Raw genomic sequence first — 17,126 nt, 5'->3', positions numbered from 1 at the left:
TTCCCTGTATCATCTGTGGAAAGAGCACAGGGCTGTTAGCTGCCTGAAGCTGCAGTCTAAACATTTCCCAGTGAGCACCCTCTGGAGTCTGAAGTGTTGCAGCTTCTCATGGCAGAGCTGTGCTCAACTGCTGCGCAAGGAGGGCAACAGTTCTCCTGGGCAGCATCCTACTGCCCTAAATCGCAAAACCATCCTGCAGTTCCCCTTCATACAAAGCATGCTGGAGTTACCCCTTCCATCTTTCTCAACAAACTGGGGAGAAGTCCTTGGACATGTCTCCTATCATTCCTCTTCCTGCTTTGAATGAGATGAGGGCACTGGAAAAATGATCTTTAATTAGATGGCATCTATGTAGGTTCAGGGAAGGATGAATAAAAGCAACTCAGGCAGCATTCATCTTGGCATCTCCAAACTCTTTGTGCTCTCAAACTCTAGAATTTATTTTTACTTCGACGGTCTGAATCGTCAGTTTACTTTTTAAAGATTGTGAGGAGTCAAGTTGCTATCTAACTGCTTCTGAAAGAGTGCAAGATCCATAATTTATCTCTGCTGGCCAAGATGGCTGATAGAAATTGTAGGTTCTTCCATGGGCTGGTCTCCGTGAGTGGCATGAGCCCCTTCTTGTTGGTTTCGTAGGTGGCTGCTAATGGACAACAAACATTGAGACCTGTAAATCCTGCATTCGATTTGAGGCTGGAGGGTAGCATGCTCTAGATGTTCGACTCCTGTTTTACACCATAATTGTAAAGCTTGCTCTTTTGCTGCCTTTATTGTTTGTGTTCTGTGAAGTTAATAAGCTAGCAGGCTCTCGAGCTATTTCTCAGCTACTTTCTTGCTACTAAACATAATGATATTTTTGAAACTGTGGCCAGACTGCTTGAGCTCCTCAGTCTCATTTTGTTTTATCTTTTTCATTTTACCCAACAGACCAGTTCTTCACCCCATTCTGGACTGCCCAAACAAGTCAGGATTAAAACTTCCCAATCTGTGGGGGATGTGAACACACCTTATCAGCAGCCAGAACCCAGAAGTAGGCATCTGTCTGTCAGTGAGTATTTTTGACACTTCTGCTTGTCTTTGTTTTTTTAAAAACGTATCTTTTGGGCACTAGTGTTTATGGTATAGCATTTATGAAAGCCATGAGAAATTGAAAGGTTATTCTAGGACAAGGCAGTTAATTTTCAAAAGCTCTTAATATGTTTACAATAGAATGTTTCAAAGTTCCTTACTAAGTTGTTGAACAGCTGAGGAGCTGCTAAAGGGGATGTCCCAAAGCCAGATTCATTGAGGTTAGAAATTTGAAAAGCTTACGTGAGTCATGAGGTTTTTATTTAGATTGGCAATGTCAGTTCATGAAACCTAGAATTTTTTTTTATTATTATTATTTATGTTGGGCTTTGGAATCTGTCCTCACTCCTGTAGTCAAGCGTTTTATTAGTAGCACAGGAATTGCCACTGCATATCTAACCAGTGCCCTATGTACTGAATTTCTTAACCTTTCACTCTCATAATTACCAGATGAGTAGAGCACCAGGCTGATATCATAGGTGACTGGCACAGCTGCACAAAAGATAATAAGAAAAGTCAGAGTAATAGGTACCTTTGTCTCATTTCCTTTGTGTTTCTGTCAGCTTAGTGAACTCGTGTTTAGTGGAAAGGTCCATGTAAGACTCCTGTAACTTCAGTGACTTCTATCTCTGGTAGGTTTGTCTGAGTTGTCCCAATTCCTTTGTTATAACCCCCTACATAACTATGCAGTACTATTCAAATCTGTGCTTGAAGGATGCTGAAAGCTGTTAACTTGTTATATGGAGAACTAAAACATCTGAAACTGCTTCAAAGACTTTTGGGTCCCAAAAAAGAAGGTCTGTGGTTTAGAATCTGGCTCCTTGGTGTGAAATTCAGTGAGCAGTGAAAGAGCAGGAAGAAGGTGAGCAATAATAAGGATCTGCAGTATGAAGGCTAGAGCCTAACGTGGTGTTCTGTGTAAATGATTTGCTTTAGAAGTGAGAAAAGGTAAATCTTGCTGGAAACAGAAGCAGAGCATGGCTGTGTTTGTTGCAACAGCTATTTTAGGGCTTGTCAGACCTGATGCTTCAGATGACAGGTGCTGCAAATCACGAGAGCAGTACTAGGAGGTGGAAATGTCAGAGTTGTTTTGTTTCCAAGTTCGAAACCAGCTCCCTCTGTGGAAGCGGAGTGCTTCAGTTTCATTAACTGTATAAACCTGAGGCATAATCATTACAGGACTTTAGATCAGTATTTGCAATGCAGTCTTAGGGTCAAATAATAAATCGGACTACACTGGAACAGACAGTCTCCATACTGAGGGGGGGGGTGTGTCTAAACCAGAGTCAGATCCACGCTGTTCTGACCAAAGGTAATTGGGAGAGCAAGCCCAGTAGAGAAGGACTTGAGAACTAGACCAGTCATTCCCAATACTAGACTTGTCCAGCAAACCTGTTTGCATCCTGTCTAGAGTCTGCTGATCTCCTTTTTTACAGTTTGCTTTTATGAAGTAGCAAGCAAACGAAGAAGTGCTGAAAGCTTGTGAAGTATGTGACTGAAACTGGGACAAAAAGAGTTTGCCCATCCTTTCTAGTTTGAAGTTAATGTGCATAAAAAGAGCAACATTCCTCGGTCCTATGAAGAAGGCCGTGGTATCCATACATGTCCGAACACCACGTTTCTTTTTTCACAGACAAATTCAATGCCAACAATATTTTATTTAAAAAAAAATCTTTCTCCTTCATTGGCATTCTAAGGTGTCCAACTAATGATGCCAAAGCTAACAGACTGTACCGAGTGTCTGTCGTGGGTAAACTGTATAGTAATAAGGGGCCCCTTCTGTATCCCAGTTGTACAGACTCTTTCCTCTTATCCCAGCTCAGGGACGCTTTCTGATTAGCCTGTCATTCATCAGTCAAGAAAGCATTGGTTTTATTTTCTGAACATGTCAAAGTACCAGACTGTTAAATTATTAAGAGGTCTAGAAGAGTTCCAGTTCTGTCAGAGGTCTGATGGTAATTTGGCAATAGTTCACTCTTGAGTCAATTCTTTCTTCCTTCTCTTCTCCTATCTTTGATTTGAAAAAGGAATGTACCCCTGTTTCCTAGCATTTCAGGCTTAGAGACTTTCCTATTCAAACCACGTCATGCAATGAAACTCGAAAGTAGCATTCAGCAGAAGTTGTTTGCATGCAGGAGATACATCTGTGTAGTTCCTGTCTCCTAAAGTGGACAGGCCTCAAGCCTGCTGTCACCAATTCAGAGGTTTGGAAGTAAAGATAACTTTTTTTTTTTTTTAAAAAAAAGGGTTGCTAAGCATTCTGGCAGCAGTTGTGTTTTTTCCACTCACTTCCTTTGATATACATTGATTTAGTGCCGACTTCCTTTTCCTGCCCAGTGATGGTGGCCTTTCCACAATAGCGGCTGGGCTGACGCCAGCAGGCCTTGGGCTCCCTTTGGCCAGCCATGGCATTGTATCGGAAAGAGTGAAAGTGTGCTCCCGTGACTCAGTGCAGCCCCGAAGCACGCTCTCTTGTTTATCTCCACGCCAGTTGGCTTGTAATGTCACGTGAGCCCCACAGAGCTACTTGGAAAATCAGATGGTAGCTCTAAGCAATAATTTTTTTGGCATGTAGTTCACCCCCTATGCACTCTAAGCCATGCCAGTGGTGGTTTTTTTTTTTTTTTCCTTCTGCAGTCCTTTGAAAGGTGTGTGCACTGGTTTTCAGTTAGCTTCTGCTGATGTTTGCCTTCACTCTTTATTACAATAACTTCTGTAGAAAATATTTTCCTTGGGAGAGTATTTGCTGATCTTCACCCATCTTTCATAGCACCTGAGTACACACACTTAATTAAAGATAGCATCATAAAGAGCACAGCTTGAGAGCTGATCTTAAAACGCTGTCTCTGACTTCATGGGTGACCTTGAGTAGATTGGCTGGACCACAGCATTTCTTGGACCTCACAGTTTGACTTGATGGGAGCTGCAGGTGGGCAGGTCACTGCAAGAAGGGATTTTGTTTCTTCCTGTTTCTAAAGTGTCATCTTCTTTGAGATCTGTGCAAGGAAAAAAAATAATCCTAGGGGTGCAGTTTCTCTCAGTAGGTAGCACAACAGAAACTCTTTAGGTAGTACCATTAACAGATGAGTAAAATATTTTTCTTATCCTTTGGTCCCTAAACATACTCTCTGTCCATCTAGTTATCTCATCTGATTTAACAGAAATTGCAGAATTGACCTCCATGTGTTTTCACCCAAACTAGTCATACAGTTTCATTTTTCACACAGTAAAACACAAATTTTGGCATTATTTACAAAAGTAACAGTGCTCCTGTGTGAGCTCAACTCAGTATAATTAGCTCAGCTGATGATGACAGCAGGGATAGTGCTGTCACTCAGGGTAAGTGATACTAGTTGAGGCAAACTTACAATCAAGACAGAAGATCAGTTGCCCTGACAAGCGTTTTGTTCAGTGGAGATTAGCAGTGAAGTGAAGTTCATGCACAAAAGCCAGGGATTCCTGGAGTCCTCTGCCTTCCCTGAGATACTGAAATTATGCTCAGAAGGTTGAGCAGAAGAGGTTAGAAATAGGTAACTGCTCTGCTAGGAGCTTCACCAATAACCGTGTAGTATCTAAAATGACAGTACAGGTGCTCGTCGAACAATTTGCTTTTTGACGTGGCGTCTCCTGGTTCTATTTCTGTCCAGACTATAAGGTTTACTCCAGAGTTGCTGTGATCATAGAGGTCTAGCATTAGAGGTGAATATTTGGATTTTGTGTACATAGAAGCATGTGCAGTCTCATTTCTGTAAGCATAAATATCAAAAATGTCCTTCTTTCTGGCCCAGGCTCCCAGAACACAGGCCGAAGTTCACCACCTCCTGGGTATGTTCCAGAGAGGCAACAGCGCATTGCTCGGCAGGGTTCCTACACCAGCATAAATAGCGAAGGCGAATTCATCCCAGAAACGAATGAACAGTGTGTAAGTATGAGCATTAGGGTGGAAAAAAAAGTAAGTCCACCTGTTAAGCAACTTGCTGCTGCTCTCTGGGCCCTCTTTTTCACTCCAGAATATTCACCAGCTGTAGTTGCATTAGCACCTACTAGTACTGCTTTGTTCGTACTTCAGACTTGTTTGTAGTTGTGTAAGTTCAAAGCCTTTGTTGGACTGCCAGACGCAGTTACCATGCATGTTGGGCATTGTCTCTCCACCTCTGAATGAGCAGTTTTGGTGTGCGTTACACGTGTGTGCTCAGGTTTCCTATTACCAGGTTTGTGTGACCCTCTCGCATTTGAAACTGCGCTCTCCATTCAAAAAAGTAGGAAGTAAGGCCAAAGGGCAACTTGCAGGTGGAGGCAACAATGCAGTAGCACCAGCAGAGACTCTGTTCCTGAAGTCACTTGGGATCAAAATGCAGCACGAGGCTGACTTAAACTTTCATTTTCACAGCAGAGTCCTTCGACACCTAGAATAATGTCTCAAATTTTATATGTCCTTAGCAATTTCTGTCGGGGAGAAAGGAAAAAAGTACATTCTAAAGCTTTAGAATCCCCTTTTCATCTGGACATCCTCCGGGCAAGCAGTAGTGGACTCTGATCCTCTTGCACGGCCTTTCAGGCATTAGATGGAACTGATGTTGCCATGTGATTTCTTCTGTGTTGCAGATGCTGGACCCTTTAAGCAGTGCTGAAAACTCGGTGTCAGGAAGCTGTCAGTCCTTGGACAGGTCAGGAGACAGGTACAAATGTACAAGCTGGTAGGAACTTACGTCCTCAAATCAAAATGCCAATTGTACTTATGCAAAACTTTGTTTTCCATCTCATAAATTTTCTTGGAGAGAAGTAGGAACTTACAGAGCCACTTTTGCTAATACCTTTGACGGTGATTCTTTAAGCGATCTAAATCACTATGTTCACTACACCTACTAATATCCCAATGTATTTCTTAGAATTAACTACGTCTTAAGGCTGTTTTATTTTCTGGCAAAACCATGCACTGACAAACTGGTACTTCAGTAGCTCTATGTTATAAATACAAAGTTCTAAAGCGGTGCCGTCTCCGTGGAGCCTAGACTCCAAGAACATCTGGCTGCAGGGTATTTAAATCTCTTTTAGACAAGGCTCTACTTGTTCATTAAAGAAAAAAAAAAACCCAAACCTAACAACCTATTCTAAGGTTACAGAAATATGTCGTTACACTAGATTCTTGTGTCCTGCAAGATATACTATTAATTCCAAAGGTAGACAGGAGGGCTCTTCCTTTGATGAAGAGTTTGTCATAGTCTGATGATCCAGATCTTTTTCTTCCCTTTCTTTGCTGCTAGTGTTGTTTGAGGTGTTGGTGGGCAGCTGCAGGTCCTGTTAGCTTGAATAGCAACTATGGCTTCGCAGCAGCTGTAATACTGGGCTGCAGCATGTTTTTAAGATTCCTCCAAGCTGATTCCTGTAGGTAGTGTATGCTTTTATGTCAAGCACTTGAGGTTTGGTTTTGTAGCCATTCAGTTCCTCCGGTTTATGGAGTTACAAGGAAGCACTTTTAGAGTTAACCTGTGCGTATGCATGCATTCATTTATTTGGGGGTGGGGATGTTGCTAATTTGTTACCTGTCCTTCTCTCCCCTTTCCCTGCCCTAAGTGGAGGATGGGGGGAAAAACAAAGGCTCCCTGGTTGTTCCTTGTAGGAATGGGCATCATCTGGGGAAGCTGTTGTTCTTTGTGTAGTAGGAAAGGAATCTCATTTGGGAGTCTGAAAGCTGTATCAGGTTCACTCCATTTACACCGCTTAACAAAAAAAAAAAAGTGCAAATAACATGGCTTTGGCACAGATCGAGTTTTTGTAGTCTCTTAAGAGATGTTAAAGGCCTTCTGCCAAACAAGGGGCCATACTTAGGCTTGCCTGAGGAGTCCTGCTCATTGGGGAGAAACGCGAGGGTTGTCAGGAGTGCTTGTCAGGAGTGCTTAGGCTCATCTGTTGCTGGTCGAGAGGAAAGTGCACAGAAGTTGTTGTGAGAGGAACTCTTGCCCCTCATGGTAAATCACTGGGGGCAGTGGTCCCCATTGTCCACTGCCCTGTGAGCAATGTGCTGCAAGCAGTACCCTGTTCTGCTCTTCCTCGTAGCCTTGGTTTTAACCTTCTATTTCATGTGGCTGAAGGAAGGACTGGGTCTCAAACCACAGGCTGGGGAACTGCTAAATAAATGGCACGAACTGAACAGAAGGGATGACTGCCCACGCTGGGAAATAGTCTGGTTAGCTGGGGCTGAGCCTGACTTCAGCTTCACAGGTGTAGCATGAAATTATTGTAGGGACACAGATTTGAGAATCACTGTTACTTAGGTTTCTCTCCAGTAGATAGCAAAACTTACTCTTGCCTTCTTTCTTTAATAGTCCTTCTTTTCGGAAGTCACGGATGTCAAGGGCACAAAGCTTTCCTGATAATAGACAGGAGTTCTCAGGTATGTCAGTGTCCAGTATAAAGATTACTTGATCTAGACATTTGCTGCTGTTTGCTGGCTACCCTATATGTTTGCTGGGATTATATAAATAGAAGGACTGGGGATATGTTGATTGAAAAGCAATGGAGTCATTTATTACTCGCCTCTTCCTAAAAAAAACCTGCTGTTACAGGAAAACTCTGTCATTAGAACATGTACTTTTTGAAGGAGCCTCACTTCTGTCTTTGCGTCTCCTTCCAGACCGTGAGAATCAGATCTATGACAAAGCAGGGAAAGGTGGGACCTACCCTCGGCGCTACAATGTCTCCATGCAGCACAAAGACTACAACGATGGTGAGTTGTTTTCAGACCTTTGATTCCAGGCTTGAAAAAGAAGGTGAGGCGATGGCAACCTCCAGGGGCGAGTGTAACTCCTAGTTGAAGAGTCTGGAAGTGCCCTGCCCCTTGCAGTTAGCGCGGGAGTTAATGCTACCATGTGTAATGCCACATTTTCATAGCAACCTGCGATGGCTGCTTGTAATTCTTTGTTTACTTTGCCCTTTCTGGGGATATCCAGGCTGATCTGGGACTGCTAGGGTTGAGCAGTGGCCATAGTTATTAGCCTTGGTCGTATATAGTGGATTCCTACCTCAGGGATTCATTATGCTTTGCTAATTTGCAATGCAAACTTGCTTCTGGGTATTTTCAGTATACCAGTGACTTAAAAGAATCACATCTCTGCTCGTCAGATGGCTTTATGCGAATTAATTTCTCAGAGTTTCATAAGAGGCGTAAGTTGTCATAATCTTTATTTATGTTTTTGATTTGCAAATCCGGGCATGTTATCTGGAAAGTCATTCTGTCTGTGTAGTTGTTAGCAAGCCTCGGAGCTTGTGTGTTAGCCTGTAAACCAGATTTTTGCCTTGGAAGGCAAGTTTAGATCTTGCACTACTGCACTGAGGCCATTACAAAGTGTTCTCTCCCTTCTACTTTGGGAATGATCCAAAGCTGTACTGAACTCGAGCAGCATCAGCCCTGAACTGTTATATTTTTGCATCTTGTCTGTTTGGCAGTAGATTCTACTCCATGGGAACAGACCAGAACACATTTTTTGTCTCCCTTCTCTTCATTGCTCAACCTCCAGCCATTACCTTCCACTTTGTTATTTAAAAATTTTACTTTTTTCTCCAGGCCGGAGGACATTTCCCCGGATACGGCGTCACCAAGGGAATCTTTTCACCTTGGTCCCTTCAAGTCGTTCCTTAAGCACCAACGGAGAAAACCTGGGCCTGGCATTGCAGTACCTGGACCCCCGCGGGCGCCTGCGCAGTGCCGACAGCGAAAATGCCCTTGGTGTGCAGGAGAGGAACATTCCCACCAAATGTAAGCAGTCACCCTGATGAGAACTGGGGAAATGCCTCCTGGGGTTATGGGCAAGAAGGGCTTTTAGAGATGAGCTCCAGACCCGGTATATTACCATAGCTTGATTTTTAACAAGCCATTCAAAACCAAATAATTACGTGGCTGTGTTTTGAGACCGGTCTGTCTCACCTATAAGACAGGTCCTCTTTTTCTTCTAAGAATATGTAGTCTTGCACTGGGAGCTGGACCTTCCTTTAGAAAGCGTTGGAAATTCAGCAAAGTAAAAAAAACCCTGTAAGTTGATTGGATCTCGATGATCTACAGGGTTCTTAAGAGTGAGACAAGCTTGTTTATTTTCTTGATACATTAACGTTTGTAGCCAGGCGTGTGGATTACAGTTATTTTACTAGTTAGGGGCTGTATTTATTTCACTCCTTAGTAGAAAGATTTACTCCTGTATTAATAGCATTCCTGAGTTGTTTTTTGGGGAACTTTATATTATAAAAAAAAGAAATGGAACATAAATCCTTACTGATGAACTTCAGATATCCCATACAGTAATTTAAGGATCAAAATGAAGACATTAATGCAGCAAAGTAAACAACACACTAAAACACCGACTGGCAGCAAATCTGATTAAATTAGACATGGCAAAGCTAATCTCTCAGGTCTTCTGTATTTTCATGCTGTACAGATGGCTGGTTCCTGTCTTTGTTTTTAGACTTTCTTGTTAGATAAAACGCAATTGGATGCATTGCACTGCATGAGTCTGGCAGTGTTGTTTTCAAAATTAGAGCTAAAGCACTGGTCTTTGGGTAATATGCTGGGGTATGAAGTGCAGTCTGGAAAACTGGGCTCAGGTGTTAATCTCTGGGTCAGGAGACTGCTGCTTGTGCAGTGCCCTCGCCAGTGCAGTAGAACAACGAGAACTCCTAACTCCCTGCTGGCGTAACCTCTTGCTGGGGTATTGGAGATGGCTGCTTCTTACCTGATGTTCAGCAGGTAAAGGTACCCACACTGTGCTTAAGTTACAGCCCCTACCTTATCAGCGTCTAGTAGGGAATTATGACTTCTAATTTTTCTGCGGTAGAGATAGCCTTGCAGTGAAGTCCTTACCGCAGGAGAAGGAACCCCAAACTAACCAACGATTGGCAAAGAAGTCAGAAATAACGTCCTTCAAGTTGTCCCAGAAGCTTAACAGTCATTCCCACCTGGGTGGGATTGATTTAGCAAAGCTGATCCAGCTCTTCTTAGTCTGATGCGTGTAGTAACTGCAGATCAAGGGTTGGAAGATGCTGTTTAATTGCTGCCCCATCTCTTAAGATAGCGATGTTGTAGAATCCACCCTGCTGGTGGAATGAAATTTCATCAGCCTCATGGAATAATTTGTCTGTAGTATATCTTTGCAAAATGTTTTGCAGTTTAATTTTAACAGGACACCAGTCAGCAGGTCCTGAGAGTCTGAATGGTTGGATTCTGTTCAGGGTTCTGCCACTAACTCCCTTATACTGGGCGAGTGCCTCATGTGTCTTTCTTCAACTGCAAAATACCTGTTTCAATCCCAGTATGATGGAGATTGATCTTTGAAAAGATCACTGTTATCTTTAAATAGTATAATGAACAGAGAAATTATTACTGTTCTTTTTTAGCTCCGAGTGCTCCAATAAACTGGCGACGAGGAAAACTGCTGGGCCAGGGTGCCTTCGGTCGTGTGTATTTGTGCTATGATGTGGACACGGGCAGAGAGCTTGCAGCTAAGCAGGTCCAGTTTGACCCGGAGAGTCCTGAAACAAGCAAGGTAATTCACATCGCAGCTTCTAAAATTCATCGTGCAGAGTTTGAGATCCTGTAAAGTGCCTGTATTTGTCTGTCCTCGAAAGCTGGCATCTTAGTTAGTTTGTACTAGGGTTTCAAGTCATGTGGAGAGGAATAGGAGTCATTTAAAAACTACTTTTCCGTATTATTAACTTCAGCCTGAAACTAAAATCCATTTTCTGGCTTCACTTTTGGCTCTCCCTTCTCAGCTTTTTGGTTAGTTGCCAGGTTACTTGAGGAATACTAGACTGCCCTGTATTCCTGGTTAGACATGGATGTGAATGAAACTAAACCCAGAAAAAGTAGGACTTTTTTTTATTTTTTAAACAAAAAAGCTGCATGTGCTTGCAAAATCCACTTTCTGGGCTTATATGTTAGGCCCTGTATCAAGTATATTAATCACCGGTTTCCGCTTCTGCATCCTCCCTGTCCTCAAAACAAACTGAACTGTGGTGTGTAAATTAATCAAGAACATTGATGTGACAACGATTAGAAACAGTGGAGATGGGAAGGGGCACCTTGAAATTATAGGATAGCACGCGACTGCCTGCACAGTGGATGCAGCTGGAATGGCTGTTAGGTTCTTTGCTAGTGTTTTAACAGTGTACCAGTTTCCCAATATTGAACAAATTCACTTTGAGCTGGAATAACCGATTCAATTATTCTGATTTTATATGGGATATTGGTGCCAAGATAAGTCCTAACTTGGTAAGTTCTAAGTTATACCATGTCTCTGTTATAAATCAGACAGTAACTCTGAGCCAAGGAAGAACAGGCTGGAATGTATTTTGAAAGCACTGAAACTATAGACCTTAAACTATCAGTTGGCCTAATTAAGCAGCCTCCTCTGGTTCCATGCATCTCCGCAGCAGCCAAGTCCTTGCTCTTGAAGAGCTGCATCCTCTCCCAGAGCAAGAGAGGTGAACCTGGCACCTTCCAGTGGCAGGAGTGGAGAGAGCTAAGTGGGACTAATTTTGAAGAAACAGTCACTTCTTTTTCCATAAATCTTTGTGCTCTGGTACCTTTGATGTTCATCCTGTTCATTCCCTGGATTCAGCAAGAACCTGATACTTTTCCTGGGCAACAAACATTTCTGATTCAGCCTGAAATTGTTGGATAGCCTTTTTGCCTTTGCGCTATGATACCCTGTTGTCTGTGGCAGGAATAAAGCAGAGAATCGGTTTCATGTGCATAGCTGCAGATTCTTTGAAGTAAATAAGAGAGGAAGCCGTTTCTAAGGTTGATTCAAGTAAAATCATCAGTGTGAATCAGAACAGGACTGGGTGACTAAAGAAGTTAGGAGCTCTTAGCACCAGTAGTCCTGCTGTCTAACGGGTTGAGGTTCCTACTGAAAGATTGCTAGCAATTCTGCAACTGTGTATTCGGAGCTTTTTCATAATCAAAATTAACGCTCGCTGCCCTCAGCTTAGGGGTGAGAAGTAAGGTTATGTCTGTGGTGTGCGTGAAGAATGCTTTCAACCAACTTGGCTAAAGCCAGTTAGTTGACAGAATCTAGACAAGAAACGGAGTTTTTCTGGTACTAAATCCATATATGATACTGCCTGTGTTCTAACTGTCACAGCTTCTGCACCAATACTTAACCTGCTTGTTATACAGTAAGGATTAATATGAAGCCTTGGTAATGTTTGCCTTTCTCAAGAGGGAGGTGAACCAGTACCATGGATTAGACTTCTTCAGTGTAGTTGTGGCCTCATTCTTCCAGTGACATGGACAGATTTATTAGGACGGACTATTTCCTGGGGCCGGAACCTTATTTTCTCCTTCAACATCCATAGGAAGTGAGTGCCCTGGAGTGTGAAATTCAGCTGCTAAAGAATCTCCAGCACGAACGTATTGTTCAGTATTATGGCTGCTTACGGGATCGAGCAGAGAAGACCTTGACCATCTTCATGGAGTACATGCCAGGGGTAAGAGCTGACACGAGCAGCACAGTCACAGATCATGAAGTGAGATGGGTGGTTTTGTTTGTTGGTTTATTAGCTGCTGTGATTACACTAACTATTTAATCCACCTTACGCCCTCCTAGGTATGCCCCTTTCTCATACTGGCTTTATAATGCCACCACTTTCTTTTTATTTATGCCCAAACCACGTCTTTAGGTTTTTTTTTCTTAGTGTCTTGTACTTGAAATACATTCTTTTCATTAGTCACTAACACCAGTTCTTTTCTTCAGTCTAAATTTGTTCTAACAAAGTACCTCAGAGGACTTGGGCCAACTTGTAAATTGGGCTAACTGAATTAGCAGTCGTATAGTATAGCAAATTAGGCTAAAACTGATGCTGCAAAAAGGGAGACTTTTGACCCACGTCAGTCTGCTGAACTATTTTATTGCTTGTCTTCACAAACAGTTGTACCAGCACAGCTCAGGGATGGAGGAAGCAGACAGAACCTCCTTAAGCTATTTCTGCCATAAACCGTGTCCTTGCCTTTCTTAAAAGGGGCTTCATAGGGCAAGATGCTCCAAGAGCCTCACAAAAGGGCTTTAGAAGCGGCCAGAATTCATTCCTGTGCGGGTTGGGTGTACAACACAGTCACAGCTCGTGGGAATTGAATGGAGACTGCAAGATTTGTGGTTTGTCATTTCTTTGCCAACCCCTTCTGTTTGCTTTTGGTGCAGGGGTCAGTGAAAGACCAGCTGAAGGCATATGGTGCTCTCACGGAAAACGTAACCCGGAAATACACTCGCCAGATTCTCGAGGGAGTCTCGTACCTTCACAGCAACATGATTGTGCACAGGGACATAAAGGGTGAGATCAGCTGGTGATTTATGTGTATACCACATGCTAAAGGAACTCTGAAAAAAGAAGCCAGGTGTTAAGAATTCAGTATCTGGCTGGGGCTTCTGGATGTTGCTTTGCTCAGTCATCCCTTTTTGGTCTTACATCTGTGTGCAGGGCTTAGGGAAGGTTGTGTTCTGGGCTGGGCAAGGGAAGTTGGGCTGTTCTCTTGACAGGACAGGAAAGCGTGGTAGTCAGCTATAGTAAGGAAGACTGGAAGCCTCTAATTCTTAGGAACACTCCTGTAACTCCTCATCTTTCTCTCACACCCCAGCAAAATGAGGCCGAGTTGCCACCTGACTTGCACTGCCCCCATAAGGCATGCTCATTTCCCTGTGGATTCCCCTCTAATTTCTTCTCTGCTTGGCCAAAGTACCATTTCTCAGCTGGTAGCCGTACCAGTTGCCATAAGAGCTCCATGCCTGCTCTTGACAGTCCTGCTTACCTCAGGTGCTTGTGACTGGCCTGCATCCTCTGTGTAAGAAACCTCTGATATTCCCTGTAGAGCCTCTCTGATTAGTCCTTAATCTTCCTCTTCCCAATATAACTCCATGGAGCCAGCCAGTCTCCTTAAGAGTTAATGTCAACAGATGTGGCAGACATGACACAAAGTTTTCTGTGCTCGAGAGGAACCAGGAGGGTTGCTCGCTGCAGGAAAAATACCCTCTTGTTGCTGCCTGTAAATCTTCATTGCATCCCCTCTAGGCTGGCAAAGGGAAATGAGCTGCTGATTCTTGAGTAACACCTTACATACTGCTTGTGCAGTGCTCTTTACCAAATTATTTCCTACCTGGTGGGTTATTCATTAGTTTGTACCCATCTTCTCAGCCAAACTGTTAACTTGCATCCAGGGTGCTGGGTGGACAGACTTGTTGCTCTGAATTCAGCTCTTCCAGTGGGGAAGTGAAGCGATACAGCTATCTCCCAGCACAAGTGCATTTTATTTGAGGGCAGAAGGAGTTCACATAGGCATGTACCAGCTAACGGCAACACAGGGTTCTTGATCTTCTTGCGGCTTTGGAGGAAGAATTGTTTTTGGTGTCTAAGCCTTAGTTTGTGTCCACATGCAAGCTGAGCTCTTGCTCCAAAAAGAGTTTGCTTTTTTTCCCCGGTGCTTCATGTTCAGGACCTCTGACCAAGTAAAGTGGAGATGGACTTGTTTATTGTAGGCGTTCGAAGTGGTTTAATTAGCTACATCTGTTACCCAGCTGACCAGAAAGCAATGGTTATACTCACCAAAGCAGCATCCCAATAAAATCCTTTTCTACACAGCTATGTACTGTCTAAGCCGTTGGCCTGGGGGCCCTGCATAGGCTGTCTGAGCTGTTTACAGGCAATGTAACAATGATGGTGCTGACTCAGCTCTCATTTCCCTTCCCCCTTCACTTCCTTGTGTTTTTCCCCTGAAGTTTTTCCCATTTGCAGCCATTAGCAATTGGCTTGTCTACAGCCTGAAATAAAGAAATGATGTTTAGCAGGTCACCTGAGGCTTAATGGGGAAGACGCCATACCATGAGCGTGGGTATTTCTGGGTTGGATATCAGCTCTGTAGGCTGCAGATCCAACAGCTGGATTGCATGAAAACAGCTGTCTCGATTCTTTGTTTTTTGTCCAGGAGCCAATATTCTCCGTGACTCTGCTGGGAATGTGAAGCTTGGGGACTTTGGGGCCAGCAAACGGCTGCAGACAATCTGTATGTCTGGAACAGGCATCCGCTCTGTCACTGGCACGCCATATTGGATGAGCCCGGAGGTGATCAGCGGAGAAGGCTATGGAAGAAAAGCGGACGTATGGTGAGGCTTTAACCTCCTGTCCACAGATCAATTTACAGCTTTTCTGGAGCAAGATAAGACGTACACATTCTGTCATCCATGTATCCAAAATCAGATTTTGTCTGGATCAAAAGTTTAAGGTGAACTGAAGTAGTTGATTTGAACTCAAGACACGACCTGCTGCAGGCTGTGCTTTGCAGTGTCAGCACACAACTGCTCGTTTTGATTTTTGGGAACAATTTCCACTCATTCCTCCCTCGAACCGATAGCTGATTTTCTGGTTTCTGAATCTTTCTGGTGTGAGGTTTTCATCCTTCTTATATCCCTTGAAAGAGAGAATGGAGGTTGTTCAGGGAGCGTCTATTCATTTTGTTACAAAATGAGAAGTATGCTTGTAACACTGTGGAAATGAAAGGAATAGAATTTGAGTATGTTGACAAAGCTTTAAAGGAAAGATGCCCAAACCTGGAATAACACAAAAGATACAGGTCAGGTCAGAGGTGATCTGAAGTATGCGTGAATGGAAACTGTAGCCATGCTATTATTGGCATAGCCCAGAAACAGCCTCTATCAAAAGGAAAAAGCAAAATGGTCCTGTGTCAAAATGTTAGTTTTGGAGGCCTTAAAAAGGTGAGATTACAAAACTAAACTAAATGACGGCAACAAAAGCTGTGTTTGTGTCTCCACAGTAAAGCAAGGCCTATGCTGTTTCCTGTACGAGCAGCGAGTGGAAACGTAGCTGAAATTTGTCTCGTATGCAAAGAGTTAAGTTCTGCAGACTCTCCCAGCTAGGATGCTTGGGGAGCGAATGGAGCACGTGCCCTTCCCCCTGGGTTGATGCAGTTGTGGATTTCCTCTTGGTGCTGACATCGGTCCATTCCCATCAAAGAGACGCTGCCGTTGGCTGGGCTCCAATTCCTACAATCCCGATCATTATTCAGGGGGGTCAGAATTTTCCAGTGCAGCGCTAGTCCCAGGGTGGATGCGTATGGCCAAGAGGCTCAAAGACGTAACAAATCTAGCCACCTGGCTTTCCGCCACTGCTGCAGGCCCCTCTCCATTTTTCTTTTTCCTAAATAGCAGAATATGTGAGCTATTTGTTATTGCTGGAGTGACTTGACATGAAAAACATTCCTGCTGTTTGCTGAATATCTTAAAGAAACCGGATCTGCTTAAACGGTATAAATCAGTCTAAACAATAATATATCCCTGCTTGCTCTTGAGCAAACCCCCAGCACTTCAGCACACATGGTTTGCATTTTCTGTACTCTCTTCTAGTAAGTCTTAAATGGCTGGAAACCAGTGTAAAACTTTCACGTTGGATTTTAAACTTTGTCAAGAAGTCATTTCTTGCATATTCACTGGATTTAATTCCTTTCCTTCCTTGTCTTGGCAATTGATGCAAGTCTGCCTCTGAAAATGTCTTGTCTTTGCTTTTCACTTCAAAAGACGGTTTAGTTTAAAGGTAGAAGAGGCAGTTTTACCTTTTTAATGAAATGATGTGATCAAAACACAGGACTGGATATTAGACGTTTGCTAACTGCTTTTGCCTAATCTTTGGCCTGGAGGAAGCAGTTAATCCTTTTTGAACAAAACCCAATCACTGCAGTGCTACAGAAATGCATCTTCCCTGTGAAAGTATCAGTGTCACACTTGCTTCGGGAAGGTGGCTCGGCCATGTCCGTCCCCACGATCACATTCTTGCCTTGAATGAGCCTGCAGGGCGCCGTTAACTTTACTAGTTTTGCCTTAAAGTAACGATCCATCTGCCCCACTGGTGTTTTAACTTACTGCCTTCTCAGTTTGGAGCTGTTAAGACTTTGATTATTTTTTGACTGTCTACGGTGCTTGGTTTCTTGTGAAGCGGAGATACTGGGGTTTCTGTTTTCCCACACAGGCATTCTGAGGCTGTGCACTGAAAAGGGATTTTGCTGAAAT

The 17,126-nt window shown here is 43.3% G+C and overlaps 1 protein-coding gene across 4 annotated transcripts in view; it reads left to right on the top strand.

The window, feature by feature from the left end:
- The window catches only part of MAP3K3 (mitogen-activated protein kinase kinase kinase 3), a 37,083-nt gene that overhangs the window by 12,025 nt on the left and 7,932 nt on the right, over positions 1 to 17,126 (top strand). For all 4 annotated transcript variants that reach the window (XR_012831744.1, XR_012831745.1, XR_012831743.1 and 1 more), the window contains exons 6-15: positions 928 to 1,048; positions 4,857 to 4,990; positions 5,674 to 5,735; positions 7,395 to 7,462; positions 7,703 to 7,795; positions 8,633 to 8,824; positions 10,453 to 10,601; positions 12,415 to 12,546; positions 13,257 to 13,386; positions 15,032 to 15,209. Coding sequence is in view for 1 of the 4 variants with exons in the window: in XM_075722899.1 (XP_075579014.1) it covers positions 928 to 1,048; positions 4,857 to 4,990; positions 5,674 to 5,735; positions 7,395 to 7,462; positions 7,703 to 7,795; positions 8,633 to 8,824; positions 10,453 to 10,601; positions 12,415 to 12,546; positions 13,257 to 13,386; positions 15,032 to 15,209 (1,259 nt within the window). In the remaining 3 variants the exon portion in view is untranslated. The remainder of the gene's footprint in view (positions 1 to 927; positions 1,049 to 4,856; positions 4,991 to 5,673; positions 5,736 to 7,394; positions 7,463 to 7,702; positions 7,796 to 8,632; positions 8,825 to 10,452; positions 10,602 to 12,414; positions 12,547 to 13,256; positions 13,387 to 15,031; positions 15,210 to 17,126) is intronic.

This window comes from Pelecanus crispus, chromosome 18 (genome assembly GCF_030463565.1).
Source record: "Pelecanus crispus isolate bPelCri1 chromosome 18, bPelCri1.pri, whole genome shotgun sequence".
Taxonomy (NCBI): Eukaryota; Metazoa; Chordata; class Aves; order Pelecaniformes; family Pelecanidae; genus Pelecanus; species Pelecanus crispus.
The sequence above is the reverse complement of the archived record's forward strand: the minus strand, read 5'-3'. Positions and strand labels throughout refer to the sequence as shown.